The 19,538-nt window shown below is 40.2% G+C and overlaps 1 protein-coding gene across 1 annotated transcript; it reads left to right on the top strand.

Moving 5' to 3' along the window:
* Nucleotides 1-657: 657 nt before the first annotated feature.
* On the top strand, nt 658-4,350 carry LOC120026061 (acidic mammalian chitinase-like). The gene is made up of 10 exons (XM_038970852.1): nt 658-682; nt 821-1,082; nt 1,289-1,345; nt 1,937-2,102; nt 2,371-2,495; nt 2,628-2,751; nt 3,108-3,290; nt 3,448-3,564; nt 3,745-3,877; nt 4,100-4,350. The coding sequence occupies exons 1-10, from the start codon at nt 658-660 to the stop codon at nt 4,348-4,350; spliced, it is 1,443 nt and encodes a 480-aa protein (XP_038826780.1).
* The last annotated feature ends 15,188 nt before the right edge of the window (nt 4,351-19,538 follow it).

Here is a 19,538-nt window from a genome sequence, read left to right as displayed (position 1 = left end):
GACGGTTTCATCTGTGAAGTTCCCACGGTAAGCTTAGAAGGAAACTCACTAGTGACAGCTTACAGTTTCCTTGGTCATATTAGGACCAACTTGATTCATTGTATAATTGGATAACTGGGCCTTCGATGTTAGTAACGGTTTAGTTTCAGTTGGTCTGTTGCTTTCAATGTCAACTGTTGCTTTCAATGTCTTGGTCTGTATACTTTTAGTCTCTGGCTATTATTTGTATTGGACTCTAAAAACAACTGATGCAATATAGCTATTGGAAAGGATTTAGTGTGAATCTAAGTACATTGCTAAATTAGTTTAGTAAATAATTTAACTACATCAATGTAGTAATGAGAGTCATTGAATGCACAAATTATTATTTAACTATTATTTCAATATTTAAATACTGTGGCACTTGTTTAGGACAGTACCCTGTGCAGTGCAGTGGGTAATGTTAATTTAATGGGGAAATGTGAGTGGTGGTAGTTTATTGTTGTTCTCTCTGTAGTGAGCAGGTAATGTTCAAAACCTTGCATCAGTTCCATGCTGGCATAACCCAGTGTAAATATCATGATAACAGGTCCAAGTTCATTGTTGAAAATATCTCTCTGTCTGTCTCTCACTCTCTCTCTTACTCTCTCTCTCTTTGTCTCACAGCAAATAGTCAAGATGTCTAAGCTGACAATCTTAGCAGGTGACTATGACTCCATCATTTACATCAGGCACTATCACTGCCTTTTATCGTGAAATAAAATGATATGCTTTGACAAATGTTTTTGGGGCTATTTACATAGACATTTGCTTTACCTTTCAAAACTCTTTCTCGCTCTAGGCTTGTGCCTGGTGCTGTGCCAGTTGGGCGCTTCCACCTCAGTTTCCACCGCAGCTGCTGCTTCTCCCAAAATGGTGTGCTACTTCACCAACTGGTCTCAGTACAGACCAGACAAAGGGAAGTACAAGCCCGAGAATGTGGACGCCCACCTGTGCACTCACCTGATCTACGCTTTCTCCATCCTCAACCACCGCAATGAGCTGGTCACCTACGAGTGGAACGATGACGTCCTCTACAAGTCCTTCAACGCCTTGAAGACCAAGTAAATAGCTCGCTTCACAACTTATTAGTGTTGGTGTTGAATGAGGAATTTAGTTTCTCAAGTGTCCAGGGATATTGCTTTGGTTTTATTACTCCCTCCTCTGAACTGGAGCTTGTTTTAGCAGCCACTTGCAGAATTATCAATCTACTCATTTACAAAATTGCTGAATAATCTCAACCCCTCCTCTCTTTGCCGTCTCTCTGCAGGAACCCTCATCTTAAGACTCTGCTGGCCGTCGGAGGATGGAACTTTGGTTCTTCCCAGTGAGTACCTCCCTTAGTCATGCTACAGGGCTATGAAAAGCACCATACATTTGAATTACTTGGATTTAGAGTATCTGCAACACTACCTACTGTATCGTAGTGTTTGTGAGATAATCTCTGTGGCTGAATTTAGGTTCTCTGGAAGTGTGTTAACTATAGCTACTAGGGTATGTGAAATAACACAACTATCATGTTTTTCAGTGAAGATGCTGTTCAAAGTGCTTTTGACAGAGGACAACACGTTTGTGTTGTCAAGATAACTTTGATCATGACTATCAGTACTATATGACTACTGGTATCTGTACTAATGTACTTTTAGTACACTTTAGCAACTATATGGTGTATTATATTATGGCGTCATGATAAAACCTTGATCATCTCTCAGGTGTTCCATCATGTTGTTGTAGTAGAAAACTCTGTTAACCCAGAACTGAAATCTTGCATAATTTGGTCATATGCTCGATTTATGTTTACCTTGTTTGTCCATGAGACTAGCAAGTAGTATATATGTGGAAGTAGTAAGGTAGTATTTAGAAACCATATGGTGTATTGTAATACAGCCTCATGATAAAACCATCTTCCTCTCCTCAGGTTCTCCATCATGGTGAGTAATGCTGCCAACCGTCAGACATTCATCCAGTCGTCCATCAGCTTCATGAGAACTCATGGTTTTGACGGTCTGGATCTGGACTGGGAGTACCCCGGGGCCCGAGGGAGCCCCCCGGAGGACAAGAAGAGGTTCACTCTGCTCTGCCAGGTGGGTGTGGCTCCTCCACTACAGTTATAACTCAATGATAGTAATGCAGATAGATAATGGTTTGGATGTATATAGTGCTTTTCCAAGCGTTTAAAGAGCTCTACAAAAGAAGAGAAACTCTCCTTATTCACTAGCATACTGGGGGCATACTATTCATATATTTTTCCCAGTTCCTATGGATCCCCATAATACGTCTTTACTGTGCATCCCCAACCCTCCCTGACACATGATGTTTGTGTGTGTGTGTGTGTGTGTGTGTATTTTACAGGAGCTCGTGGCAGCTTACGCAGCTGAGGCCAAGTCCACCGGCAATGCCCAGCTCATGCTGACCGCTGCAGTGTCCGCTGGAAAGGGAACCATCGATGCTGGATATGAGATTGCCGAGATTGCCAAGTGAGTCTGCCAGCCATTTTGAATAACAATGTTTCCTGAGGTCAATCAGTTTAAATAGCTATGGAGCTTTAGAAACAGTTTCCAGGTGCAATTTCTGTTCTCAGTGGTTCTAGTTTGTGTGTGCGTCTCCAGGTCTCTGGACTTCATCAACGTGATGACCTACGACTTCCACGGAACTTGGGAGGGATTCACTGGACACAACAGCCCCCTGTATCGCGGTGCTCATGACGAGGGAGAGCTTATCTACTTCAACACTGTAAGGAAAAATAACACACAGACTGACAGAATCTTTATCAGTGTGTATAATGATACTTTTGTAAACCCATAGTATGCAAGTACTGCGTTTAAAACCATTGTCATTCCATCTTCATAAAGGAAAATAGGTTTTAAACATCATACAGCTTTACTGATGTTATTTACTTATAATGGTGCGGTATAATCATGACATTTGCTACACATTTTCACCATGATAGAAAAAGTATAGTGCCACTTTACTGCGGTGTGCTATTCCACAACAATAAATACTCTAGCACTGCTGAAGTACTTGCTACATTTCTCACTTCTCTCTCCATCCATCCCTCCAACCCTCTTAACCCCCTCTTTCTCTCCCAGGACTACGCCATGAAGTACTGGAGAGACAATGGCACCCCAGTGGAGAAGCTGAACATGGGCTTCGCCACCTATGGTCGTACCTTCCGCCTGACATCATCTGACACCAGTGTTGGAGCACCAGCCAGTGGCCCCGCCTCCGCCGGGCCCTACACCCGCGAAGCTGGCTTCTGGGCCTACTATGAGGTGAGAGCCTGGCTGCTGGGGGCCAAAACATTCAACATCAAAATGTTAAGCAAAGTTAGAAATCCGTTTTTCATTGTTATTCCAAGAATGCTTTACAACGGAGACCTTTGCATGAGTTTTTCACAAAACAAACTCCCTTTTTGTGTGTTTTGTTCAGATCTGCACCTTCATAAATGGCGCAACAGTTGAGATGAGTGCAGACCAGATGGTTCCCTATGCCTACAGGGGCAATGAGTGGGTTGGATTTGACTCCAGGCAGAGCTTTGAGACCAAGGTCATTTCCCCTAATCAGTTAACATAATATTGTAATTTAGATAAGACATTTTTGCCCATAGTCATTAAAGTGGTCAACAAAAAGTCTGGGATGATACTTCTGTGGCATATCCTCTAAATATATTCACCCTCTCTATCTATGTCTATCTACCGCGGTCTCCTCATTCGATCCGCTGCACAGGTCCGCTACATGAAGGACAACAAGTTTGGCGGTGCCTTCGTGTGGGCCCTGGATCTTGATGACTTTGCCAACCAGTTCTGCGCTGAGGGCAACCACCCTCTGTTGGGACATCTGCGCAAACTTCTTGACATCGGTAAGTCTGAGGTTTTAGTGAAGGAGCAAACCTGATATTCAAAAACTAAAGTGTAATCTGAAATGAATCAACTACTAGACCAGATTATCCCATTGTGTGATGGGCCACTATGATAAATCCAGTCAGATTAAATAATGTCCCGAAATGTCATCACTGTTTCATCACCTCAGCTCTGTCCTTCATGGTAAAACCCTCTCTCCTTTTATTTTTCCTTCCATCCAGAACTACCCCCTCTTCCCCCTACCACCACCCCCAAACCTGGCTCAGTCACCACCACCCGCCCCACCACCACCACCACCGTCACCACCCACGCCCCTGGGACAGGTTTCTGCAACGGAAACCCTGATGGCATCTACGCCAACCCAGACGACATCACCACCTTCTACATGTGCGCCCATGGCCTCACCCACCTCAAAACCTGCAGCAACGGCTCGGTCTTTGACCCCAGCCTCAAGGTCTGCGTGTGGCCTTAAGCGTGTTGTGAGGAAGTAAGTGTTTGAATTAGCATCGCTAATGCCAACGTTGTATTTACCAACTTTAAATGTGACTGCACTGCCCCTTTAATTTACTTAAAAAATATATATTTCCACAATATGAGGTCGAAATAACACTAGGAAATTGGAAAATGTTATGATAATGCCCTTTAGTGTACACCTGGGATTTCAGCCTGTTCAGATGGGATGGAGTTTTTGGTCCACAACTTGACATCACAATCTGATCTGATTATTCTGACCAATGACCAGTCATCTTTTATTTGCATATGTATCCTCCTCCTAGGGGTAAGACGGGTAGGCTCTAGATTCTAGACCATAGAGATTCTACAAAATTAGTATTTTAGTTTCTAATTGTATGGTCTAGATGCTCCTATCCGCCAATCAGGGCTGTGTATGTAAATATATTTAAATTTGTATCAACACGCCCACATGACCAGACTGAGTATTTCAAACGGAAAAGGAGGCACAGGGAAAAAATATATTTTGTTATTTTATTAGTTATTTTCATGAAACACACACGGTAATTTATTAGACATACAGTGAGGATTTGAAAATGTAATTACAAAGACTGCATCGGGGATTTAAGATGCTATATTAAACTTTTTGGGTGCCCCAACAAATTCGCATAGAACTGTGAGTTATAGATCTGTCATGCTCATCAAAAGCAAGTCTAAGAAGTGGTAGATCTGTTCTATGTGTGGTATTTCTATGCTTCTAATGCTCAAGTTTAGTTTTTGCGTCTTTTACTTTTGGTTTTGTACACCAGCTTCATACAGCTGAAAATACAATATTTCACAGCGGTTTAGATGGTAAAATGATTCTCAACACTATACTTGCTTGTTTTGTCACAAACTGAAATTAGGCGAACTATTAGAATTTTAGCAATCAGGAAATGGTGGAGCGAATTTTGCATAGTGCATCTTTAAGTGTTACTGTGGTGCTAAAACATGTTGTGTGGGAAGGGAAGAAAGTTGTGTGTAGACAGTAATTGAGATGCAATTAGTTGAGTCTCGCGCTTAGTTTTGTAGTAGTGAAAAGGATTTGTTTTGAATGAGTTCAAAAAATAAAACATTCTGCCTTATCTTGTATTTTCCCTTTGTTTGACATGTTTAATACTTTTAATTCTTACACTAAAACATTTATTACCTTCTTGGTTTTGCATGACAAACACATTTGTGTTGCGATACTTCTACAAACCCAGAGCCATATACTGTATCTCTATAGTCTTTATTCTACTTGAATATCTGTCTCTTTTCCCTTCTAATTAATGACTCCTCATCAAATGGCATTTGAAAATACACTGGTGATACAATATAGTATTCAAACGATAAAAACATTTTTGGAGACCCAGCCAAAACGGCCATGTATAAAAAGGGTTGGGGTTGGGTTACATAGTGGACAAAAAGTGTTACAGCCGGTCACATGTGGTGAAGGACAAAGCATTAGTGGAAATCAAGTGGTTTAAGGGAGAACTTGAGCAGATTATGTCAATGGTCTATGTGGGTTGTCTCTGGTGTGGGGTTTAGTAATAAAAATATGTTCATAAATCACAATACAGGAGCAGGTCCAAGTCACAAATGAATGTGGCCTATATTGCTACTGACAAGGCAATGGGAAAGGGGAGTGAAAACATAGTAGAAAACATCTTCAAATGTTGGTGTTGGAATGCATAGCCACTATCTTCAGGATTGGGGCACCTTGCATTGTGAATTACATACAGTAGAATACAAGCGTTGAAATTCCTCATATACAAACATGCATGAAAAACATCCCAGAGAGATTTTTTCTTTTAGACCTTTGCAATCTCAATCAAATGGACATACACACAGCATTTTAACACATACATGACATTGTAGGTTATGTTTCTATGTACAGGACAGTATACAACAGCCCGTAGCTATGTGAGCAGCAGTCGGGTTGACAGCATAGTCCTGAGGATGTGACAGGGATTACAAGGATCCTGCCACCCAACACAAATGATCCTGCCACCCAACACAGGAAGTGAGAACCATTCAGCCAGTGACAGATGACAAATCCACTTAAACCTGGTCCTCAAGAGTCACTCCAGATCACAATAACAACAGTACAGACAACTGACTGACATCAAAATCAAACCTGAACGCGAACATCTTTTCGAACAGAGTTGTACATTGTTACGAGCGCCCAATCATTGCCTAATTTGTATCCTTTAAAGACAAAACAACGGTCAGAATCCTGGGCAAAACACTCGCAGGCACTTAAATAGGCAATGACGTTCAGTTACCTAAGGAAATTGCAGAACGGCGCAAAGTACTGTACCCACTCTTCAAAGAGAATACATTTAAAGGGAGGTGTGTAGCTCTCATTGTCGATAAACTGTACATTGAAAAGCAACTCATCTGGGACATCAAGACAACTCCATGACTGTTCTAAATAAGAGGAGGACGGGCTCAATGTAAAGGCTGGAATGGAATTAATGGAACGGTATCAAACATATCTAACATATGGAAACCACATGTTTGACTCCATTCCACTCCAGCCATTACAATGAGCCAGATCTCCTATAGCGCCTCCTATCAGTCTCCACTGCCTTACACTATGCATGTCTGGGATTGTCTTTAAAAATCGGGAAAAATAAAACATAACACATCTGATAAAGATACAAACAACAAAATCTGGGAATGTTTTAAAATCATTTGTTTTTATATTTATATACAGTGCATTCGGAAAGTATTCAGATGCCTTCACACATTTTCTACGTCACAGCCTTATTCTAAAATGGATTAAATAAAACATTTTCCTCATCAATCTACTCACAAAACCCCATGAGGACAAAGCGAAAACTGTTGTTTTTTTTGCACATTTATTACATATAAAACCTGAAATATCTTATTTACGTAAATAATCAGACCCTTAGCTATGAGACTCGAAATTGAGCTCAGGTGCATCCTGTTTCCATTGATCATCCTTGAGATGTTTCTACAACTTGAATGGAGTCCACCTGTGCTAAATTCAATTGATTGGACATGATTTGCAAAAGCCAAACCTGTCTATATAAGTTCCCACACTTGACAGTGCATGTCAGAGTAAACACCAAGCCATGAGGTCAAAGGAATTGTCCGTAGAACTCAGAGACGGGATTGTGTCGAGGCACAGATCTGAGGAAGGGTACCAAAATATTTCTGCCGCATTGAAGGTCCCCAAGAACACAGTGGCCTCCATCATTCTTAAATGGAATACGTTTGGAAGCACCAAGACTTGGAGTTCCTCTGTGGAGATGGGAGAACCTTCCAGAAGGACAACCATCTCTGCAGTACTCCATCAATCAGGCCTTTATAGTAGAGTGGCCAGACGGAAGTCCCTCCTCAGTAAAAAGCACATGACAGCCCGCTTGGAATTTACCTAAATGCATCTAAAGGACTCTCGGACCTTGAGAAACAAGATTCTCTGGTCTGATGAAACCAAGATGGAACTCTATGGCCTGAATGCCAAGCATCATGTCTGGAGGAAACCTGGCACCATCCCTACGGTGAAGCATGGTGGTGGCAGCATCATGCTGTGGGGATGTCTTTCAGCGGTAAGGACAGGGAGACTAGTCGGGATTGAGGGAAAGATTAATGGAGCAAAGTACAGAGAGATCCTTGATGAAAACCTGCTCCAGAGTGCTCAGGACCTCAGACTGAGGCAAAGGTTCACCTTCCAACAGGACAATGACACTAAGCACACATCCAATACAATGCAGGAGTGGCTTGGGGACAAGTCACTGAATGTCCTTGAGTGGCCCAGCCAGAGCCCGGACTTGAACCCGATCAAACATCTCTGGAGAGACCTGAAAATAGTTGTGCAGCGACGCTCCCCAACCAACCTGACAGAGCTTGAGGGGATCTGCAGAGAAGAATGGGAGAAACTCCCCAAATACAGGTGTGCCAAGCTATTAGCGTCCTACCCAAGAAGACTCAATGCTGTAATCGCTGCAAAGGTGCTTCAACAAAGTACTGAGTATAGGGTCTGAATACTTATGTAAATGTGATATTTTAATAATTAATTTTCAATAAATAAGTTTAAAGTTCCTAAAACCTGTTTTTGCTTTGTCATTATGGGGCATTGTGTGTAGATTGATTAGTAAAACAAATGATTTAATCAATTTCACAATAAGGCTGTAATGTAACAAAATTTAGAAAAAGGGGTCTGAATACTTTCCAAATGCACTGTATACAGTGCCTTCAGAAAGTATTCATACCCTTTGACTTATTCTAAATGTATTTGTTAGTCTGAATTCAAAATGGATTAAATTGATAATTTTTTCTCACCAATCTACACACCATACCCCATAATGACAAAGTGAAAACATGTTTTTTAGAAATGTTTTCAGTTACCTAAGTTTTCAGATGTACTTTTGGCAGCATTTACAGCTGTGAGTCTTTCTGGGTAAGTCTCTAAGAGATTTCCACTCCTGGATTGTGCAACATTTGCCCATTATTCTTTTCAAAATTCTTCAAGCTGAAATTTTTTTTCAACTCTTGCCATAGATTTTCATGTACATTTAAGTCAAAACAATTACTCGTTCACTTGCCTGTCTTATTGGTAAGCAATTCCACTGTAGATTTGGCCTTGTGTTTTAGGTTATTGTCCTGCTGAAAGGTGAATTAATCTCCCAGTTTCTGGTGGAAAGCAGACTGAACAGGTTTTCCTCTAGGATTTTGTCTATTCTTAGCTCCATTCCATAAATGTTTTATCCTGAATAACTGTCCAATCCTTAACAATTAGACACATACCCATAACATGATGCATCCACCACTATGCTTGAAAATACGGAGAGTGCTACTCAGTAATGTTTTGTATTGGATTTGCCACAAACATAACACTGTATTCAGGGGGAAAAAAGCTAACTGCTTTGCCACATTTTTAAAAACTATTACTTTAGTGCCTTCTTGCAAACAGCATGCATGTTTTGTAATATTTTTATTCTGTACAGGCTTCCTTCTTTTTACTCTGTCAATTAGGTTAGTATTGTGGAGTAACTACAATCCTCCGTTTTCTCCTATCACAGTCATTAAACTCTGTAACTGTTTTAAAGTCATCATTGCCACATGGTGAAATCTCTGAATGGTTTCTTTCCTTTCTGGCAACTGAGTTAGGAAGGATGCCTGTATCTTTTTAGTGACTGGGTATATTGATATAACATCCATAGTGTAATTAATAACTTCACCATGCTCAAAGGGAAATTCAATGTCTGCTTTTTTAATTTATACCCATCTACCAATAGGTGCCCATCTTTGCGAGGTATTGGAAAACCTCTGTGGTCTTGGTGGTTGAATCGGTGTTTGAAATTCACTGCTTGACTAAGGGACCTTACTGTATGTGTGGGGTACAGATATGAGAGTGTCATTCAAAAAATCATGTTAAACACTATTCCATGCAACGTATTATGTGACTTGTTAAGCAAATGTTTACTCCTGAACTTATTTAGGCTTGCCATAACAAAAGGGGTTGAATACTTATTGACTCAAGACATTTCAGCTTTTCATTTTTTATTAATTTGTAATAATTTCAAAAAGTATAATTCCACTTTGACAGTACAGGTTATTGTGTGTAGGAGAGTGACAAAACAAATCTAAATTTAATACATTTTAAATTCAGGCTGTAACACAACAAAGTGTGGAAAAAGTCAAGGGGTGTGAATACTTTCTGAAGGCGCTGTTCTACTTGATGATAAAAAGATATAGCTCATAAATCTATATGGACCGACTAATGACGTTCCAAACTTATTTGAAAATATTTTTAATAATCGAGTAGTCTCCAAGATACAAATAACTCTATTACAACACAGTTGTAAGTCCACCAATATCCATACAGTATGCTTTCCATACAGTATGTTTAGAATCTGTTTATAAGTGCCTGGATTTTTTTCCATTTTGGAAAATCTCTCATGAGATGGGTTAAAGTAATGTACAAAAATCCTTTATGTAAAATCCTAAATAAATATCGGTTCATTTTTGAGATCTTTGAATTATAAAGAGATGTAAAACACAGTTGCACTCTGTCACCATACTTATTTGTTATGGCCGTTGAACTGTTAAATACAACAATCTAATGATAACATTAAGGGGCAAAACATTTTGGGATTAAGGACTAAAGTATCAATGTATGCCAATGATTTAAGTTTTCCTCAATCTTCAACCTTGGGACCTGCCTTATTGAGGACCTGGATAATTTCTCCAGTTTCTCTGGACTAAAACCCAACTATGATAAGAGTACTATATTACGCATTGGGTTTCTAAAACATGCAAACTTTAAATTGCCATGTTATCTCCCAAATAAATGGGTGGATAGCAAACCAGATCAAGTTAAACAGTCATATTTATATAACGAACATGAGTTTGGATAGTGAAAACTATTAAATATTAAGGCATTAAACCTCTATCTTAAAGCCTCCATTATACAGTAATTATATCTAAATCCAAACTGGTTTTCCAGCAGGCTACTAAGAGAGGTACATCCAATATTTAAAAGCAGTGTTTTTGCCATTATACAGAGTAAAACCAACCCTTTCTCGTGGCTTGACAATGGAACCTTGTTTAAAGTATCTTCCTTTTTAAATTAGTTGGCTAAAATTCCTCCGGAAGAGGAAGAACAAATATTACAACAAATAATATGGCTGAACTCCAAGGTACTGACAGAGGAAAGACCAATTTTCTTGAAATAAATGTACAGTACCAGTCAAAAGTTTGGACACGCCTACTCATTGCAGGGTTTTTCATTATTTTTACTATTTTATACATTGTAGAATAATAGTGAAGACATCAAAACTATGAAATAACACATATGGAATCATGAATTAACCAAAAAAGTGTTAAATGCTTTTTTATTTCCCGTTCCTTTGCTCTCTTTGTGTGGGGTGTCAGACGGCAACTTATGCCTCTCTCTTTCAGTCCAATACCGATTTGCAGCTGCATCTGAGTAAGTGTGGTGTATTAGCAATGGTTACATGCATCAAAATCCTTGAGAAAATTGTAAGATGTAGAACAATGTTACGGTCAGTCCATGTCTTTATGGGACCACTCACTGTCTGTGTCCTTAAATCTCAGCTGACTGACCAGCAGGCAGTACATGGTGGACTGTTCTTCCAGATGCATGACAAAGAAAAAACATGAAATTAAGTTTATGCATGATATTCTCACCACTATTTTGTATAACATATTTAGACCATCAGCAAATTAACAGGATTGAAATATTCAACATTAGCTAGTTGAAGTAACAGATACATCTCTACATCAACTGTTCAGAGGAGACTGCATGAATCAGGCCTTCATGGTTGAATTGCTGCAAAGAAACCACTACTAAAGGACACCAATATGAAGAAGACACCTGCTTGGGCCAAGAAACACGAGCAATGGACATTAGACCGGTGGAAATCTGTTCTTTGGTCTGACGAGTCCAAATTTGAGATTTTTGGTTCCAACCGCCGTGTCTTTGTGTGACGCTGAGTAGGTGAACGGATGTTCTCCGCATGTGTGGTTCCCACAGCGAAACATGAAGGAGGAGGTGTGATGGTGTGGGGGTGCTTTGCTGGTGACACTGTCAGTAATTTAAGTAATTCTTCATGTAGCCACCTTTTGCCTTGATGACAGCTTTGGACACTCTTAGCATTCTCTCAACCAGCTTCATGAGGTAGTCACCTGGAATGCATTTCAATTAACAGGTGTGTCTTGTTAAAAGTTAATTTGAGGAATTTCTTTCCTTCTTAATGCGTTTGAGCCAATCAGTTGTGTTGTGACGAGGTAGGGGTGGTATACAGAAGTTAGCCCTATTTGGTAAAAGACCAAGTCAATATTATGGCAAGAACAGCTCAAATAAGCAAATAGAAACGACATTCCATCATCACTTTAAGTCATGAAGGTCAGTCAATCTGGAAAGTTTGAAGAACTTTTCAAGTTTATTTAAGTGCAGTCGCAGAAACCATCAAGAGCTATGATGAAACTGGCTCTCATGGGGACCGCCACAGGAAAGGAAGACCCAGAGTTACTTTGCTGCAGACGATAAGTTCATTACAGTTAACTGCACCTCAGATTGCAACCCAAATAAAGGCTCCACAGAGTTCAAGTAACAGACACATCTCAACATCAGCTGTTCAGAGGAGACTGCGTGAATCAGGTCTGTGGTGGTTAATTTCTGTATTACCAAATGAGGAGAGAGACAAACTACACACACCAGTCAGAGTTATACTTAAACTACATCTTTAATAATAAGAGCTTTGCAATAGCACTGACTTTCAATGATGCGCCATTTCTAATGAACCATTGAAAGTGACAACACAAAAGTACAAAGATCTTTTATAGCCAAGATACACCCCTCTCAACCTACATGACGAACAACAGATACATAGAATGGTCACAAGGTTAAGATTTGTATGAAAGGTATCTATAATACATAGTCGACAGCAACTGCTGTGTCAACAGTTTTCACTGTAAAGACCAGTGTCTGGTCCTCCTACTCCAAACTGGAACCGTCTCACCCTGGTACGGTATAGCACAAAAACATTACCTCATGTTATCTGGAATGCTCTTTAGATTTTATCACCCAAAGACATCGTAAATCTCCTCCGTCAGTGCTATCTCATAGAGGCCCTCCTCAGTAAAACACACACACAATAGTTAACAGAATACTCTATTCTGTCGAATAAAACAACCATTATAATACAATACAAGCATTATAACATAATCTTGCAATTTCCACGACAGGTCTTCATGGTCGAATTGCTGCAAAGAAACCACTACTAAAGAACACCAATAAGAAGAAGAGACTTAATTGGAACAAGAAACACGAGCAATGGACATTAGACCATTGCTCGTGTTAGACCAAATCTGTCCTTTGGTCTGATGAGTCCAAAATTTGGATTTATGGTTCCAACCACCGTGTCTTTGTGAGATGCAGAGAAGGTGAACGGATGATCTCCGCATGTGTTTTTCCCACCATGAAGCACGGAGGAGGAGGTTTGATGGTGTGGGGGTGCTTTGCTGGTGACACTGTCTATGATTTATTTAGAATTCAAGGCACATTTAACCAGCATGGCTACCACAGCATTCTGTAACGATACACCATCCCATCTGGTTTGCGTTTAGTGGGACTATCATTTGTTTTCAACAGGACAATGACCCAACACACCTCCAGGCTCTGTAAGGGCTATTTGACCAAGAAGGAGAGTGATGGAGTGCTGCATAAGATGACCTGGCCTCCACAATCACCTGACCTCAACCCAATTGAGATGGTTTGGGATGAGTTGGACTGCAGAGGGAAGGAAAAGCAGCCAACAAGTGCTCAGCATATGTGGGAACTCCTTCTAGACTCTTGGAAAAGCATTCCATGTGAATCTGGTTGAGAGAATGCCAAGAGTGTGCAAAGCTGTCATCAAGGCAAAGTGTGGCTACTTTGAAGAATCTCAAATCTAAAATATATTTTGATTTGTTTAACACTGTTTTGGTTACTACATGATTCCATGTGTTATTTCACAATTTTGATGTCTTCAGTATTATTCTACAATGTAGAAAATAGTACAAATAAAGAAAATACTGCAATCAGTAGGTGTGTCCAAATTTTTGACTGGTACTGTATAAGGAAGGTATAATGTTTATGAATGATATTGTAAAATTATGTCACACAAGCAATTAACAAAAGGTTATGGAGATGTATGCTCAATACGAAAGTATAACCAAGTCGTCGCAGCTCTGCCACAAAAATAGAAGGGGCAATTACTCAAAAGAGAAAGGAATATATTGGTTTGTCTGCCTCCAGCGATGAACCATGCATGGCTTAAAATGACTAGTGTAAATCGTAGAATGTATCTGTTTCACTAGTTTGACAATTATGCCGTATAAAATTCACGATAGTTGGAACATATTTTATGTCCCAGTACCATGGCATAGGATTCATGAACTGATATGCAAAACAATTGATGCATCAATCCATTCTTTTCAAATTGAACTATTATTTGAAATTCACCAAAAAAGAATGCTCACTGCTTCACGTAAAAATTGGCATTCATAAAAACTGAACTTGATGTGAAGATGTGCTTCACCTCCAAACTTTAGACCATGCATACGCACAGTTTCTAGTGATTGAAGTATTGCATTGCAAGAAAGCAAAATTAGCCTTCTGTAAATGAGGAATATATGACTTATTCAGAACAAAAAAAACAGGTAGCTAAATTTTATAACAAGATGGAATAACTTTCTGTTAGTGAGAAGAGGTGAAAATGTATTTATTTTATCTTTGCATTCTAAAATCATTATAAATCTTTTTACGATTATTTATTTCATTTCCATGATCATTTCCAAATTCCTTATCTTTTTTGATACTGATGGTTTCATACTCACAAAATAGCCTATAGGCCCATAAATTAGGATATGCTATAATTCATCCCACCTCTCATTTAATTGGACCCACTTCACAATAGTAAATAGATGAGGTACCGGTATTTAAAGTATTTGGCTCTTCGAGATCTGATCCAATGCACAGTATAAGGGTAGAACAGACGGTTCACCTTTTCCATTGGCATTTTTAGGCTACATCTGAATATTGTAATGTCAAATTTCTCTGGTAGCCTAGACAACATTTAATTTCTAAACATAATACATACACTGAGTATACCAAACACCTTCCTAATATTGAGTTGCAACCCCCACCATTTTCCCTCAGAACAGCCTTAATTCGTCAGTACATGGACTCTTCAAGGTGTTGAAAGTGTTCCACAGGGATGCTGGCCCATGTTGACTCCAATGCTTCCCACAGTTGAGTCAAGTTGGCTGGATGTCCTTTGGGTGGTGAACCATTCTTGATACACATGGGAAACTTTTGATCGTAAAAAAAACCAGTAGCGTTGCAGTTCTTGACAAACCGGTGCGCCTGGCACTTACCACCATTCCCCATTCAAAGGCACTTTTGTCTTGCCCATTCACCCTCTGAATGGTACACATACAGAATCCATGTCTCAATTGTTTCAAGGCTTAAAAATCCTTCTTTAACCTATGTCCTCCCATTCATCTACACTGATTGAAATGGATTTTACAAGTGACATCAATAAGAGAAAATAGCTTTCGTGTCATGGAATAGCAGGTGTTCTTTATGTTTTATATACTCAGTGTATATCATAACAGAACATGAACAGAACAACAATTTCGTTCATTTCGTTCCACTGTCCCGACTAGCAAAATGTGGTTCTGAACCGGTTTTAACCTGTGAAATAAACAGTTTTTGTACATTTAACTAATTAAATTACTTCACCAATCAGTGCAGATAGAGCAGGCAATCTAGTTCCTTATGTGTGTGATGGACAGACAAGTGTAGCCTATAGTGCAAGATCTGACTTTTGCGGGTGGGGTGAGAGTGAGAGGGTTGAGGTGGAGGCTTGATGCACTGGGCAACTTGTTATGACATGGATTTATATGAATTACGTCCACAGAATTATACCTAGGAGGAGCAGATTCTAAGGAGGAACTTTGAATGTCCTTTGAGGTAGCTGGCTAACAAGCTTGAGCTAGCTAGCTAACAAGTTTGTGTTTGCACAGGGGCAACATAATTAAAAACGTGATAACTAGGCCTATGGTGTCCTTAACTAGCATTGAAAAAGTGAATTCATTCTTCTCTAGCTAACAAAAAATCTTTCTATCTTCTGAATCAAGTGTCAAAGTGTCAGTAGCCTATGCTTCGAAGGGGGGAGGGGCAGGTAGCCTAAACATGCACAGGCAAAGATTTGCAGCTTGCAGGCATTTCTTCTTCTTCTGTGGGTTTTATGGCGGACTCCAACCCCAAAAGGTGTATTGCCGCCAACAACTGGACAAGTTGAAAAAACAAATAAAAACTCCCACTTCATCCTTCTTTCAAATCTCCATATCTTCCTTCTCAGGTTCTAGGGCCTGAGAGAGGGTGGTACGGCTTGTGGCAAAATTCCATATAACTCGACCTCAGAGAAATCTTTCAGTCCCAGGAACTGCTCTGCCGCTTCCACAATGATATCTATCTTCTTGGACCTTCTCTCCACATTGGCAGTGCCAGTAATCACCATAGCTCCTGCTGGTGAAAGTTAACCCCTGCAGTCTGCATTGAAGGCCTATCCACCACCATGGACTCTTCATGTGCACCATTCAAACCCTCAACCCTTTTATTAGCTGCTACATATGAAATGCTTTGGACAGCTCTTACTGGCCACTCCATTCTCTTTCAACCTTGTCGGGCATTCAAAAGACGTGGCTTCATTTTTCCCACCACAAATGCAAAATGTCACATTTTCATCACTTTTAAAACACAACATGATCTTTTCCACAACTTGACATCTTGGCTTCTCCCTTCTGCAAACACTTGAAACATGACCAAAAGCTTTACAATAATTACACTGCATTGGTCTTGGGATAAATGCTCTGACTGTAGTTTATATACCCCAACTACACTTGAGTAGGTAGAGACTCCATTTCAAAATACAAAATAACTTTTTCTTCATTCACCACACGATTCATACGACGTGCAATCATTCAAGGAATATTTTTAATCTCTTCAACATCGTCTTCCCATGAGACGCCAGATATAACCCTCGAGGGGTGCCCTGTTCTGAAGAGACACACACATGACACTTCAAACGTATCAAATCAGGTTAGACGCAACACAAGTTCTTTCTGATCCGCAGAAGCACAAAAAATCTAAACATGCCCACCTCTCGTGATCCTCACAGCCTTCACTTTACCCACCAGTCGCTCCACCAGTTTGGATATCTCAAATGGATTCTTCAAGATTGGTAATCCGATCAGATGCTCTGAAATGTTATTTTCTGTTGGTAGTGAACTTCTCCATCAAAAATAGAGGATATATTTGTTGTCTTAAGGAGGAAGTTGTTACAGGTTTTGTTTTTTCCATGTATGTTTTGAGGTTAAACTTTTTGCATGTAGTGTGCACCGATTAGTCAATATGTGTTACACCTGTGCTGGCTTGTTCATCTCGCTAGTCAGAAGGTGTTTCACCTGTGCTGGCCCAAGTGCTATTTAAGAGTGGCTGGTGTTCCAGTTGTGGAGGGTCAACACCTTTAGTTGGTGCTCCCCTAGTTGATGTATAGAAAAAACATTCATTCATTTGGTTGAGCTTCCCTGATTTTGTTTTGCTTCTTGTCTTTAAGTTTGGTGTGTGTTTTTCTTGTTATTGCCTCTTGGGCAAATTTAGTGGGTGCCTTTAAAGTTCCAGTTGTTGCTGGTCAACTTTTTGTGGACACCCCCATGATTGTCTTTCAGAAACCCCTCCTATAATCTCACCTGTTCTGTTTTGGTTGTTGTCAGAGACTGTTAGTTCCCCTTTCTGTTTGAGTGACATTATTTGGTTTTCTAGCTGGGAGACGTAACACGTGCTTGTGAGGTAGGTTGGATATACTGCCAAATTCTTTAAAATGATGTTGGAAGTGGCTTATGGTAGTGAAATTAACATATTCTCTTGCAACAGCTCTGGAGAACATTCCTGCAGTTAGCGCGCCAATTACTCGCTCCCTCAAACATCTGTGGTGTTACAAAACTGCACATTTTAGTGGATTTGTCCCCAGCACAAGGTACAACTGTGGAATGATCATGCTGTTTAATCAGCTTCTTGATATGCCACACCTGTCAGGTGGATGGATTATTTTGGCAAAGGAGAAATGCTCACTTACAACAAAGTAAATTTGTGTACAAAAGTTGAGAGATATGCTTTTTGTGTGAATGGAACATTTCTGAGCTCTTTTATTTCAGCTCATAAAACATCAGACCAGCACTTTACATAGTGTTTATATTTGTGTTCAGTCCTCCAACCAGGGGAGAGGGTGATAGGGGCATAACAGAAATTACAAATAAAAGGGATAAGAATAACTGTCTGACATCACAGCATAGTTTAGTAGCACACAGTTGATTACCAATACATGCAATGGGACAGCCGTGGGTGTGTGCTACACCAGCGCTATCAGGTAGTGTGGACTTACACTAAACTGTAGCAGTAAGTGATAGAATTCTATGATACGTGTGCAGATGAGGCTAGGGGAGTAAATTAAAATGGTTAAAAAATACATAACCATAACATCCTGAATAATTACTACTCACAAAGTCCTTTAGCACAACAAAAAAGAAGGGAGATTTTAGTTTTGGGCTCAAAAAACCATCAGGAATTCAGCAAAAAATGTCTTCCATTTAGGAAAACTGTTCAAGTGTTCAAACAATTCTAAAAAGAGATACTTTTGGTAATGTAGTATGTGGACACCTGCTAGTCGAACATCTCATTCCAAAATCATGGGTATTAATATGGAGTTGGTCCCCCTTTGCTGCTATAACAGCCTCTACTCTTCTGGGAAGACTTGTTTCCAATCAGCCACGAGCATTAGTGAGGTTGGGCACTGATCTTGGGTGATTAGGCCTGGCTCCAGTCGGCGTTCCAATTCATTCCAAAGGTATTCGAACGGGTTGAGGTCAGGGCTCTGTGCAGACCAGTCAAGTTCTTCCACGCCGATCTCGACAAACCATTAATTTATGGACCTTGCTTTGTGCATGGAGGCCTTGTCATGATGAAACAGGCTAGGGCTTTCCCCAAACTGTTGCCACAAAGTTGGAAGCACAGAATTGTCTAGAATGTCATTGTCTGCTGTAGCGTTAACATTTCCCTTCAGTGGAACTAAGGGGCCTAGCCCGAACCATGAAAAACAGCCCCAGACCATTATTCCTCCTCCACCAAACTTTACTGTTGTCACTATGCATTCAGGCAAGTAGCGTTCTCCAGGCATCCGTCAAACCCAGATTTGTCTGTCGGACTGCCAGATGGTGAAGTATTATTTCATAACTCCGTAGAAGGCATTTCCACTGCTTCAGAGTCCAATGGTGGCAAGCTTTACACCCCTCCAGCCGACGTTTGGCATTGCGCATGGTGATCATAGGCTTGGGTCCTTTTTGGTGTCCTTTAGTAGTGGTTTCGTTGCAGCAATTCGACCATGAAAGCCTGATTCACGTAGTCTCCTCTAAGCAGTTGATGTTGAGATGTGTCTGTTACTTGAACTCTGAAGCATTTATTTGGGCTGCAATTTCTGAGGCTGGTAACTCTAATGAACTTATCCTCTGCAGCAGAGGTAACTCTGGGTCTTTGGCAAATGGCCCGCCTGCCGAAAAAAAGGCAGAAACAGTGACATACTGTTATAAATT

Source organism: Salvelinus namaycush, chromosome 2, assembly GCF_016432855.1.
Source record: "Salvelinus namaycush isolate Seneca chromosome 2, SaNama_1.0, whole genome shotgun sequence".
Lineage (NCBI taxonomy): Eukaryota > Metazoa > Chordata > Actinopteri > Salmoniformes > Salmonidae > Salvelinus > Salvelinus namaycush.
The sequence above is the reverse complement of the archived record's forward strand: the minus strand, read 5'-3'. Positions and strand labels throughout refer to the sequence as shown.

Bases quoted from the DNA above. Each gene is read 5' to 3' on its own strand.
- LOC120026061 (XM_038970852.1), top strand. From the start codon at position 658: ATGTCTAAGCTGACAATCTTAGCAG. The intron at 2,496-2,627 runs GTGAGTCTGCCA...GTGCGTCTCCAG, and splicing joins GAGATTGCCGAGATTGCCAA to GTCTCTGGACTTCATCAACG. The intron at 3,878-4,099 runs GTAAGTCTGAGG...CCTTCCATCCAG, and splicing joins GCGCAAACTTCTTGACATCG to AACTACCCCCTCTTCCCCCT.